The 13,645-nt window shown below is 45.5% G+C and overlaps 1 protein-coding gene across 5 annotated transcripts in view; it reads right to left on the bottom strand.

The window, feature by feature from the left end:
* SLC7A6 (solute carrier family 7 member 6) overlaps positions 1-13,645 on the bottom strand; it is an 874,508-nt gene that overhangs the window by 711,794 nt on the left and 149,069 nt on the right. For all 5 annotated transcript variants that reach the window (XM_069653635.1, XM_069653642.1, XM_069653626.1 and 2 more), the window contains one exon: positions 7,099-7,650. In XM_069653635.1, the coding sequence (XP_069509736.1) occupies positions 7,099-7,612 (514 nt within the window). In that variant the 5' untranslated portion in view covers positions 7,613-7,650. The remainder of the gene's footprint in view (positions 1-7,098; positions 7,651-13,645) is intronic.

Raw genomic sequence — 13,645 nt, 5'->3', positions numbered from 1 at the left:
ACATCCTAGTCTTAATGAGAGAGGACAATGGTCACTCAAATATTTGCCTTACCTCGAAATTCCTGGCTAGTGCCCATATCTCCAAATTAAATGTAATTTATATTTCTGGCACATATCCCAATAATCTACAACTACAACAACAACAGGCAGCACAGAGGAGACGCAGGAGGAGAAGGAGGGCAAGGCAGGGCCAGCAAGCCCCACCACCACAGCCAGTGCCACCACGCAGGCAGCCCCCAATCCCACGCATCCGAGCCAGTCCATTGAACCTCACCGCTGAGCAGATCCATACCTTGTACCGTTTGGACCGGGACTCCATCACCACCATTGTTGACATGATACACAATGACATCGTCAGCATGATAGAAACACCTACCGCCATCCCCCCCTACTGAAGGTAGTGTCCATGCTCCACTTCCTGGCCACAGGCACCTACCGGCACACAGTGGGGCACTTGCATGGCATTTCACAACCATTATTCTCACGTACACTGATCCAAGTGCTCGATGCCCTCCTCAAGCACACAGACGACCACATTTCCTTACCACGGTCTGCCCAGGAGATTGAAAACACCAAAGTGGGTTTCCATGCACTAGCCGGCATACCTGGTTGCATTGGTGCCATCGACTGCACCCATGTGGAATTGGTGGTCCCACATGCCATGGAGGTAGCGTACCGCAACCGTAAACTATTTCACTCAATCAACGTGCAAATGGTTTGTGACTCCAACAGGATCATCACACATTGTTGTGCCCGATTCCCCCGATCAACCCATGATTCAATGGTCCTGCGTAACTCCACAATACCACGCTACTTGGAGCGACATGCAGGGCCAAGATCCTGGCTACTCGGTGAGTCTCATGTCATGGCCATGGAAATGTGAAGTGGGTAGGTGATTGACGTACCAATGCATACTTTACCTGGCTGAAAGGGGGGGGGGGATGATGCATACTTTACCTGGCTGAAAGGGGGGGGGGGATGATGCATACTTTACCTGGCTGCGAGTAGCAGAGGCAATGGAGCCAGCTCATATCCTAAAGCAGCCCAAACGTCAACTGACACCTGTACACATAATGCCCGATGTAAGCAGCCCTACCATGTGAATGAAGGTGTGTCCCAACCATGACACAACCATCTGTAAGTGCATTGTTCCGATTCGGACCACATTGACCTCAACGAAATGCACCTACATGCAATGACTTTAGCCAATAAACGGCACCAAACACCATCAACTGAAAGGCCAGTCCCCCATAACTGCGCGCAAAGGAGGCACATGACGGACAAAAACATCAATACACCACTACACAGACACCGAGGCCCCAAAAATGTGCCTATCAACATTAGTAGTGCTCAGTGGGGTCATCATGAGGCTGACAGTAATGTTGCCATGATGAGAGCGTTGATATCACAGGACACCTTCCAGGTCACCAAAACAAACGCCATGAACGGACACAGTGGATGGGCACTCACAAGGCACTTGACCCCCCCTGCATACATTGGTTGATGGCATGCAAAACAGTCCATGAGAGGAATACACATATACCGGTCACATAGTGTGAATCCATTTGTTCATGTAAAAGTGGTACAAAGTAACAGTTGAATGCATGCCATGGTGGCACGTCATGATTTGAGGTCATGACTGACACATACATTGTTGCCCACATACAGGTGACGCAGGCTATCCCCTGAAGAGGTGGCTCCTTACACCAGTCCGGAACCCACAGAACCAGCACGAGGAGGACTTCAATCGTGCACATACACGAACCCGTGTGGTGATTGAGCAGGCATTTGGCCTATTGCAGGCACGGTTTCGCTGCCTCAGCAGGTCTGGTGGGGCACTCCTGTACCGCCATGAGAAGGTGGCAAAGATCGTCATGGCATGCGTCATGCTACACAATATGTGCATCAGACGGAATGTGGCCCTGACGCTGAACTGCAACCACCTGAGGATGAGGAGGGTGGGGATGGGGCAGCACCTCAGGGAGGCAGCGATGCACAGGAGGGGCGTGACATGCGTCGGACTCTGATCAACCAATGTTTCTAGCACACACGGATGGGGGCGTCACATGGAGATGGCAATTGGGGCACTGTGTGTCTGGGATATGCACACTGTGGACTGTTCACCAATAAATCACACACGCAATGAGCAATGTCCACACATGTGATTTGTGATCAAGCAAAAATTGTATTGTAAATGTGAATTCAATTAACACACCCACTCCCCATCCACTCCCCAACACACCCACTCCCCCATCCACTCCCCAACACACCAACTCCCCCCTCCACTCCCCGCAAAAGTGCGTGGATGCCTGTGTTGAAGTGCCTAATGTGGAATTGATCCACTGGGTGGCCTCTATTGGCAGCCCCCTCTGCCGGCCCCCGGGGCACCCTTGCCTGTACTCCGCAGGTTCCTGGCCGACCTTCGAACGGGGCTGCTTTGGGCAGAACTGGCAGAGGAGGAGGTACTCAGCTGCTCACTAGGACGCATGTCCCTCATTGTCTGTACAAGCTCTGAGAGCACGTGCCGCACCGCGGCAAGTTCGGCACAGATGTCCTTGGTGGAGGATTGTATAGCTGCCTTCACAGTCTCGGCACATTTTTGCATTTCAGCACTTGCACCTCCACAATCGGCCACATGCTGAGTGAGGAGCGAGAACAGTTGGTGTTGCCTTGTTAATATTTGGTCCAGCGACTGTTGGTATTTTTGGGCATTGGATGATGCCATTGGTGCGTTCCTTGGGCTACTCCCCTCCTCCACACCTTCCACTGGGCATGGAGTGGCTGGCCATGAGTTATAAGGGGATAGCCCCTGTCTGTTATCAGCATGCAGGCTACATGGGGACAGGTAGCGGGAATGAAGGTGGGCAGTGGGGGGACATTCTATGACATCCTCATCATTCCCCACATCACTATCAGAGCACGCTGCAATGGCAGCAGTCTCCCCAATCGTACTGCTTCCTGCAGACACAGTCCCTTCAGTGGCCACCAGTTGTTGAATGTCTGTTGCTGGTGGTACCATGCTGCTTGCCTTGGTGCTTATCGTTGCCCTGGCCTGTGTTGTGGCAGTCGACTTTGGCTGCTGTGGGTTTTTTTTTGGTCCAGCAGAGGTGGAGGGTTGGTGTGGTGTTGCCTCGGGCCTGGCCTTCTTGGCAGGGGTGGTGCCAGCCTCGTCCTCGCCTGGGTCCGAATGGGAGCCTGTGGTGGAGCAAAGGAGGGAAAGTGTTATTGATGGGTCTGCGGACATTGAGCAGGCATTGTGATGACTGCCATGATTTTGATGACTAGATGGTGCACTTTGGAGGCAGTGACATACAGGTTGTCTCCCTTTTGGGCGGGAGAAGCAAGCAGGAATGTGGGTGCCTACAGTGAGAGTGTTCAGGGTGTAGGTCAATGATGCCTGTTGGCAGTCTTCTGCTGATGTGTTGCGTTAACCCTATTAGGCAACATTGTGCTTCCCATGAAACTGGACTTCAGGAAGTTTAGCATGGCTTAATTTGAGGCACCTACCTGATGTCGGGGCTCCTCTCTCCATTTCACCGACCCCCTCGATGGTCTCGATGCCAATGGTTGTGGCACATATCTCCTCCCACAGCTCCATTTTAATTGCTGAGTCTGCTCCTCCACCAGTTGCCATGCCCAGGTTTCTGTTGGCAGACAGTATGCTCCTTACACGGAGCCGGAGGTCGTCCCACCTTTTCTGGCACTGTTTTGTGGTGCGGGGTGTTGTTCCTACTGCACTGACCCGCTGTGCGACTAGGTCCCATATGGCCTTCTTCCGTGCTATTGCCGGTTTGGTCATTTCAGTGGAGAATACGATGTCCGCGTTTTCCTGTAGGGTTTCCGCCAACATGGTGAGCTCTTCCCTACTGAAGCGCTCCTGCCACAGCCGATCGCAAGATGTTTTGGCAACTTTCGGCATTATGACGATGGGTGGATGTGGGTGAAGGTTTGTGGCGGGGTCTTGGGGTCAGATGTGCACTGGTTGTGGTGGATTGCAATGGATTGTGTTTTTAAAGATGGCCGCTGTGCTCTTTCCCGTTCCGGTGCGATGGCGTAACTTCCGGATCCGCTTCTTTACGGTCACCGCTAATAGCGGTCACCGCTATTTGCGGTGATCGCTAATATCGGTGGGTAGGGTGGTGGTGCAGCTTGCGATGCCGGTAGGTTACGTTTTTGGGACGTTAACGGCATGGCGCAGATTACATTACCGGCATGGCGCAATGCTCGTGCCAGAGAGGTCGTAATTTACCGCTTTTAACGGTTTCAGGCCAGCACGGACAGTTTCAGGGTTCGAAATAGCTGTGCACTGAGAGCCTTTTACCTCCTGCTTCTGGCCCATGAGAGCCTGGTTAGCTTGACATTATCGGTGCAGAATCCTTAAAATAGATGGTCTTCGCTCCTGCTTATTGAATCTTAATTTATAACTCTGCAGTTTTAAAAAATATTCCCAGTCCTGATTAATAGTGGCCAAATACAAACGTGATCTAGGGCAAAAAAACACTCCGAATTTCAATAGAGCTGAAGGAAAGTACTCCAATCATATTAGAATTCCAATTAATTTAGCAAATAAAATGTCAACAGCTGGAAAATGGTGCAAGTGGCTAGAAAATGCATAATACCTATACAAAAGTTCGAACTATTGGCTTTGCCAATGCTTGGTTTTGAACATGACTTTAGTGCAAGGAACAGATGCAAGGACTCGTTGCTTACGAGTCAAACAATTTAAGAAAATTTCACCAAGTGCACATTTATAATGCAACTAAGCCCTTAAGTCTCAGAATGACGCTTAGAAAAAACAATGGCAGGCCCAGCACAACTTAATATTTTATGTTACTAGTTGATAGACCCAGCCCAAAGATACACCAGAATTCAGCATTTTGGGTGGGGGGGGGGGTGGCGGGGGAGGGAAGTTAGTGGTTGGAAACAGCTTAGAGATGTGCATGTCAATGGGCAGCCAGTAGGTGGGTAAACACCATAACACCCACACATTGTGTGCCCCCCTTCTCACATCCTATCGTACTCCTATGAGTACTCTAATGCGAGTGTTTCGGCTTCTAGGTGGCACTTCAGTACCACCTAATAAACCAAAACAAACCACTAACATACTGTATGCAAGGCCTGCATTTTAAACTTGTTATGCGAGTGGGATACATCTGCAGTTTGTCACTGTGCTGCAGAACAGTGAAACTAAAGCTACTCAAATTCAATACTAACTTAGCGAAATGGGATTACTTCATGTAAAGAAAACTCGCAGAACACTAGAATACCGATACAGATTGGATCAGCATTTCTGCCAACACCTAATGTGCAACTGAGAACGCTTTTTTCTCGCCCTGCTCCTCAATCACCACCTCATGACCCACAACGCACTCCTGCCACTTAGCTGGGATTCACCCCCAGCTTGTGTCCTCTTCTCATTGGTTATCCACCCAACATATTTTACAGTGAGCCTCTACTTAAAAGTAAAGTTCACTCTGCTGACCTACTCCATCCAACATGAATCAAAATAACAATTTGAGTTATGTGTTAGGCGAGAATGATTCTCACCGGTTTTCTATGGAATGAGGATATTCTGAACGACAACATGACTGGCTACCCGACCAAACAAATGGGAGATCTACAAACGTTACATACATCCAATCAAGAAGGACAACCGAAAACACCATATCCTTACAAGGCAAATGAACACAGTCAACAAACATTTTGAATACGGTGTTAAACCCATCCACATAAAAGATGGGCTAACATCAGCAAACTCCTTGTGTGGCGCACACAAAGCGAAGTCCATTAAATTCTGTGAAATAATCGCCAGATTGATGTAGCGAGCGTCCGCGGAAACAAGAGGCACATGGTTTTGAAGGACTGCAGTAATTAAAAATTACCATTTAAACTGTTGCTCGGTACAGTGACAAAGCGTTCTTGCAAGCATTCACTATTCCAGACATAAAAAGTCACGAGTGGAGTCCGCCATCGAAAACATTCAATCTATTAAATCTTTAAGTCAGAGTTACAAAAATATATTTACAATGCTATATAAATGCGTACTTCAGAGATATATATATATATATCTGAACTGCTAACAAAGAAAAAGCATTGACAAAGGCAACAGTTGTGGCTTTTATGTGGAATTGGGCTGGCGTTTGCTGGGGCCTGCCATAATGGTACGGTACTAAATGTACATAAGATGCCAACATCTGCAGCGTGCGTACCAGTATATGAATCAGTCGCTGGCGATGCCTATACACAAGCAAACTGTGCTGGTTTTGGCAATGCTTGCTTTTGACAAGACTTGTAGTGCAAAGACGAGCATGATGCTTACAAATCAAGTGGCTTGAGGGTGAACGTTGTTTTATGCTAGCAGCGCGATTATTGCTGCAGTTAAGGCATTAACTCTCTAAATACTGCTTTGAAAGAATGTTTGCAGGTAGTTAAAGCAAAATGATTAATCTTGGTGCTTGATAAAATGGAGTAAAGTATCTCTGGTGCATGCGTTGTGGGCAGGAAGGAGCAGTTAGTGGGTGGGAATGACCGTAATTGGTTATTTACCCACCCATGGCAATGCTACTCAACACCCACAAGATGCGTCCCTCCTCACACCCTCTCTCCCACCTACCTGTACTCCAGTGCAATAGTTTCAGACAGTATGTTCAGCTTTAGCGCCACCCAACGATCAGAACTAAACAAAGGGGGGCGGGTGGGGTGTGGGGGGGGGGGGGTTGTACATGGCTCTACATAACTTCTTCATACTTTAGTATAGGTCAATCGGTCATCAGCTGAAGACTATTCGTAAATTGCAACATTCCTCATGGCTGGCAAATTTGAAGCCAGAACGTTTTACATTTGCTGCCACTGCTATATAGTTTAAAAGAATGATGTCCTCCTTTTCCATCCATACAATTAGATTAGGAATTAAGTTCAGGTATTAAAACCATAATACTCCATAATTATTGCATGCTGGAAAAATAATCTATTTTTAATTCGGTTCTTAATTTGTATTAGAGTATTATTAACATAACATTTAACAAAAATACCAAAAGTAGTAAAGCTGTGATTACTACAGGGGTTTTCACAAAACAGTTAATGGCAAAAAGTACTTACAAACACAGGCTGCTGCAATCAGACGAGACGCAACATAAGGAGGCTCACAGGATGGAAAGGCAGGTTGCACCAGGTAATTTGCAAACGTTATAGCGATGACTGCTTGGCTTGTTGGCTCAATAATCAGTAAAGAGGTCCACAAACGGATAAAAGCAACAAAGCTACCAAAGGCTTCCAGGATATACGAATAGCTAGCTCCTGACTTAATGATAGTAGTTCCAAGTTCTGCATAACATAAGGCTCCAATTACCGAAAAGATGCCTCCAATAGCCCAGATCACTAGTGATAAGCCATAAGATGCACTATAAATGAGGACTCCTTTGGGTGAGACAAAGATCCCTGAGCCAATCATGTTGCCAACGATAAGGCTAACCCCATTGAGGAGGGAAATCTCTTTTTTCAGCTGCATAGTTTCGCTCTTTTCACTTTCTGAACCATCGACAGGATTTGGCTTGTCGAGTTCATTGTGAAGAAAGTCACCTGTAAGAGGTGCTTGTCCTTCTCCTCTGTCCATTCCGAAAAGTAGCGTAGATTTCCAATTCTACAATGTATCTGGAAAAAAGAAAAAGAAAATTAATTACAACTAAGAAAGTAAAGATTTAGTATCAGTCTTGAACTAATTCATCATGCTCTTTTACAACACAAATACAGTTGCTTAATTGTCCAGAGTGAAGAAAATGCATGTTCTGCAGTGAACAAGCACAATATGGTGACCAAGATAAAGATTTTTCTTTTTTTACTGGAATCAGTCTGTTATACAAGATATTGACTATTTTAAAATGGGGTGAAGGAAAGGGGGTCAATTAGCAATCCTGTTTCAAAGCCATCACTGAAGCTTAAACACGAGTGCTAAATAAAAGTGGTCAAATTAGTAATTTAGTTGAGACAAAATTAACTGCTGTAGACTCTTGGGGCTCAGAGAAATGTTTGTAACGTGTGACTCACTAGAGGTTTTGGAAAATAATTCCCCATGATCCCTCACCATTGACTGCACTAAATAGGAGACTGATTGAAATGTTGCATTATATCACCGATTTGCGTTGTAATACATCTGTGGACATTGAATCCCTTGAGCTGCCAAAAGCAAATAGCCTAACAAATTGGGTTTTGGTTTCTTTGGCTTCCCCTATGATAGCCGAGTGAATTTATAGACATGCCAAACATTTATGCGAGTTGGGCTTCACTGTTTTGGCCTTTCAACCAGCGTTGCATCCCGCTAGTTCCACTTCTTTGTATCCCTTGCCTCTTGGGTATGTGAGTGACTATACTGGTGTTGGTTACAACTCAGCGAACCAACCCCCCTGTAGTAAATGGGCAGGGTGTAAGCGATGTACACACTAGGATCTTGGGCACATGGCAGGAAGTACAGAACCTCAAAGAAGTTGATTGACCTCATGGGGAAAAGTCCGAGAGTATGGTGGTTTTGGACATAACTTGTTATCGTGGAATGTGGCAGGTTTGCGTAGGTTGATGGAGATCCCGGAATGGTGTGAATTTATAATAAGGCACCAAATAATAATTTCAGGAAACATGGACGGTGAGCCCTGTCTTTTTTCAGGGTTATAGGTCTTCTTCTGTCCCAGCCAGCCCAGATCACTAGTGATAAGCCATAAGATGCACTATAAATGAGGACTCCTTTGGGTGAGACAAAGTGGCCAAAAATTAGACCAAGTGTTAAGTTGGTAATATGGTTGGACTCTACCATGGAGGGGAAGGTGGTAAAACATCTTAGTATTTCTTGAAATGTACAGCTTTTGACAATTCAGATGTTGGAAGGTGTGCAAATGATGCTTTTCAACATATATAAAACGGACCATTGGGTCGGCAGGGCATGTTGACGGTCAACTTGCATTACGACAGACAGGGCTCATTTGGGAGGAGGTAGCAATAGCTTTATCATAGTAGCGGGTGACCCTAACATGCAAGTGGAGCCACTGAAAGACCATGCTGACCTTTGGGAGGATCAGGACTCGGGGAATACCGCAGTGATGGCCGCAGTTCCAAGGGGAACCCAGCCAAAGGCCACTGAAGTTGCGAGATTGCTTTATAGTCTAAACTTGAGAGCCTGCAATGGCTGATTATTTAAAGAGCAGCCGAACAGGACTGTTTGTCGGCCCCACGGGTTCCTCATTGATCGATTATAGTTTTGTATCACATGACCAATGGGACAAAGGTGTTGACTTTGCAATTGGAGATAGAATAAGTTCTGCTGTTATTCGAACTTGCCCAGACTCGGGACCTGGATTGAGCAATATAACATCCCAGCATATTATGATAGCTGGTCATGCTCGCAAACGGGTAAAATGGGGAAGGATAATGGAACGAGAGCAAAAACCAGCTATCAGTCGATTATGAATAAATTAAAATTAATTTGTGGAGAGCTCGTCATACTCTGTGCTAGTCAACTTTGATCAAATAAAGTGCAACCATGTCTATTTGTTCTTGAATCTTTGTCTGCAATTAGAAAAAGGTCTATTATAAAGTCCAATTGTTATGATGGAGAATGTCACACGTTTAAAGCGAAAATCATATCTTGTGTTAGATCAAGTAAAAGGATTGTCACAAATGAACTGCGCATTCAGAGAGCAGGTTATAAGAAATTAATTTCTTCCAAAAAAAAAAAGGAAGTTCCTTTCTGACAAATGGGTAACCATGCAGAATGCTTTCAAACAGGCGGTAATAGCACAAGTACCACAATGTTGCATCATGGCTGACGAATGGGGGTCTAATTTTTTCAAGTTTTATAAGCCCCATCCAGGAGATGAACCAGATGGGAGCAGTGAGGTATTTTTAAATGATGTGGATGTTCCACATTTAAGGTTGAGTATGTCAGAAGTTGGTATAGAATAGAGATCTATGAAGAACGGTAAGGCTGCTGGTCCTGATCGGATCCCCGTTATCTTTATAAAGAAGAAGAAACTGTGGGTTCTGGTTCTTTGCAGAGTCTTTAATGCTACACTTTCAACAGGCTTAATTCCTTTAACATGGCACCAGGCAGAGATTATTCTTTAAAAGGGTTCAAGAGATCTACCCCTCAACTACCACCCAATTTCATTCTTGGATGGGGTTGGTAAACCGTTCACCAAAACTCGTGTCTATCATTTCCAGTCTTGGTCTGACTCCAACCAAGTAGTAAGCACCCATCAGGCGGGTTTTAGGCAAAACAGAGGCACTATCGACCAACGCTTCCTTTTATCCCTCCCAATTCAAAAATATGTTTCATTATCTGGGATGAAATTATATGTTGCGTTCTTGGACCTCAAGACTGCATTTGATTCAGTGTGCAGGGCTATACTTTGGTGCATTCTTAAGGCTCCCACAAAGCTAATTTCCATTATTTCCTCATTGTACTCTGAAAATCAGGCAAAGGTTCAATTTTGTTGGGGGGTGGCAGGAATGTACAAAATGATTTAACATATGTAGGGGAGTGAGGCAGGGATGCGTCCTGGCACCCCTGCTTTCTAACTTATGTTCAAGAGATCATTGGCACTTTGTTAAAGGAGTGCCAGGATTGCCCTAAAATGGGCATAGTGAAATATCCAGCCCTTTTTAACGCTGGTTTTTACGCTGATGATGCAGCAATCTTAACGCCAGCAGGTCTAAAAAAAAAAAGGCCCTCAATATATGAGCCCAAATGTATGAATCTTAGATTACAGCTAAATGTCGAGAAATCCAAGATTATGGTCTTTCGGCCACACCTGTCTAAACGTGCGCCTGTTTTGTTTAATATTGATAATGCTCAGCTGAAACAGTCAAAATCATTTTGACTACCTAGGAATTAGATTCCAGGAATTTGGGAACTGGGCACCCCAGATAGCAAAGTCGTGTATTATCATGGATAAATACAATGGAGCTATTAGTTATTTTTTTGTGTGTCTCACCAGCTCTCAATTTAATCCAGAAACAATCACAAGCCACTTTTTATGGTGCAGATGAACAAGTTACTTACCAACTGTAACGTTCTTTCGATTGGATGTTTCTCCCACGTATTACTCATCTTAGATAAATCCTTACCTTCAGCTTATTTTTTGGAAACAAAGGTTTCTTGTTGTCATCCACTGTATAAGAGCCTCGAGCGCGCCCGTTGGCTGCAGTTCTGTTTTTTCGTATATTATAGTCCTTAGATTTTAATTAGTTAATGGCATGCCTCTTTTGACCCAAGCCTTAAGAGTTTAGAGTGCAATTCACGTAAACTGTACTGTGGGGTTGGTTGGGAGGGTCGATGAGGAATACGTGGGAGGAACATCCAATCGAAAGAACGTTACAGTTGGTAAGTAACTTGTTCTTCGAATGGATTGTGTCCTCCCACGTATTCATCTTAGATAGACTCCCAAAGCAGTTTTGTATTGGAGGTGGGAGTACAGTACCTTTTTTAATCGTGTACAGAATGGAGTACAGATTTAGCAAATAGACTTCCTTGAGAAGAAGTCGAGTCCAGAGCATAATGTTTTATAAAAGTGTGCATGGATGACCATGTCGCTGCTGCACAAATATCTTGTACAGGGACACCCCTTTTTAGTGCTGTTGAAGTTGCCATGCCCCTGGTTGAATGAGCTCTCAGTCCATCAGGTGGTTCTTTCGCAGCCAATCTGTAACATTCCGTTATGGCTAAAATTATCCATCTGGATAATGTTTGTTTGGTTACCGGAAGACCCAGTTTGCGTCCAGTGTACCCCACAAAAAGTTGATCACAATGACGAATTTTTGCCAATCTCGAAATGTAAAAACTAAGAGCTCTTCTGGGATCTAGTCTATGCAGCCGGTCCTCTTCCTTGCTTGCATGAGGAGGAGGGTAAAAATTAGGTAAAGTTATTTTCTGTGACAGATGAAAATCCGAAACAATTTTTGGTAAAAAAGAAGGTTTAACCCTAAGAATAAAAGATGGTGTGAGGAGGACCGCTCGAAAGTGCCTGCAGCTCACTTACCCTGCGGGCTGATGTCAATGCTATAAGAAGTAATGTTTTCAAAGTAAGGAGCCTTAGTGGACAAGAATGTAAAGGCTCAAATGGAATACATGTGAGAAATTTTAGAACCAAGTTCAGATCCCACACTGGAACCTGGAAAGGTATTGGTGGAAACACATTATTTAAACCTTTTAAGAATTGAATTATTAAGGGTATCTTGAAGTAAGATTCTTCTTCTGAAGAGCACTTAAAGATAGATAGCGCTGTTATGTATCCCTTTATCGTCCCAACCTGGAGCCCCCCCATTAGCTAAATGTAATAGAAAAGATAAAATTGTGGGGATATTACATTGAAATGGATCCACATTCTTTTCTCTGCACCAGTTACTGAACTTGTTCCAACAACACCGAGACAGAGACTTGGTTGCTGGCCTTCTGGCCGAAAGCAAAATCTCCATCACGTCATCCGAAAGATCCCAATCCTTGTATCTCAGCCTTTCAGAAGCCATGCGTGAAGGTTGAGTGTGTTGACCTCCGGATGGAGAACATGACCTTCCTGTCATGAGAGAAGATCTTCTCTTCTTGGAAGACGTATTGGAGGGCAGATGGACATGTCCAGAAGGTCTGGATACTACGTTCTCCTGGCCCAATCCGGGGCAATTAGGATCATGGTTTTCCCAAACTTTCTCAACCTCCTGATTACTTGAGGGATCACAGGGATTGGAGGGAATGCATACAGAAGTGGAAACTCCCATTCCACCACGAACGCATCCCCTAGAGCTCGTCTCGGTGGAAATTCTCCTGAGCAGTACAGTTCGCACTTCGCACAGGTCGCGAACAGATCCACTTGAGGGGTTCACCAAAGGGTGAAGATCTCTTGAATGACTTCCTGAGCCATCTCCCACTCGTGAGAGACTGTGCTCTGCCTGCCAGAGCGTCCGCTGTTGTGTTTTGCTGTCCAGCTAGATGAATTGCCGATAGAGAGATCCCTTCTTGTATTGCCCAGAACCAGAGTTGCATCACCTCTCTGCACAGCGGCAGTGACCCCACTCCTCTTTTGTTGAGGTAATACATGGCCACTGTGCTGTCCGTCATGATCAGAACATTCTTTCCCCGTACAGAGGGCAGGAAGGCCTTCAGCGCTAGTCTAATTGCCCTCAACTCCAAAAGATTGATGTGTAGTATGGACTCCGATGGAGACCAACGTCCGCTGATTGTCAGATCGTTGGTATGGGCTCCCCACCCCGTGAGTGAGGCGTCCGTCACTACTGTTATCTCCGGCCATGGCTGCCAAAATGATTCTCCTCCGAGGATATGATGTCTGCAAGCCTACCATTGTAGATCCGGTGCTACTTTGGCTGGGACCTGCAAGTGAGTTCTGAAAGCCATTGAAGAGATCTCATTCTCAATCTGGCTTCTGGCACCAGAAAAATGCAGGATGCCATCAGACCGAGCAACCTGAGGAAGTCGAAGGCCGGAAGATAGTGGGCATTCTGGAATTTTGTTACCATCTGCAGAATGTGGTGCACTCTCTCTTTGGGGGGGGCGAGGCTTTGCCAGAGCAGGTATCCAGGACTGCTCCAATAAACTGGAGTTTCTGTGATGGTATCATGTTTGACTTTTATAAATTCAGAGAAAAACCTA

This window comes from Ambystoma mexicanum, chromosome 1p, assembly GCF_040938575.1.
Source record: "Ambystoma mexicanum isolate Mex_15411 chromosome 1p, UKY_AmexF1_1, whole genome shotgun sequence".
NCBI lineage: Eukaryota > Metazoa > Chordata > Amphibia > Caudata > Ambystomatidae > Ambystoma > Ambystoma mexicanum.
Note: the sequence above shows the minus strand (reverse complement) of the source record. Positions and strands in the feature narration are given on the sequence as shown.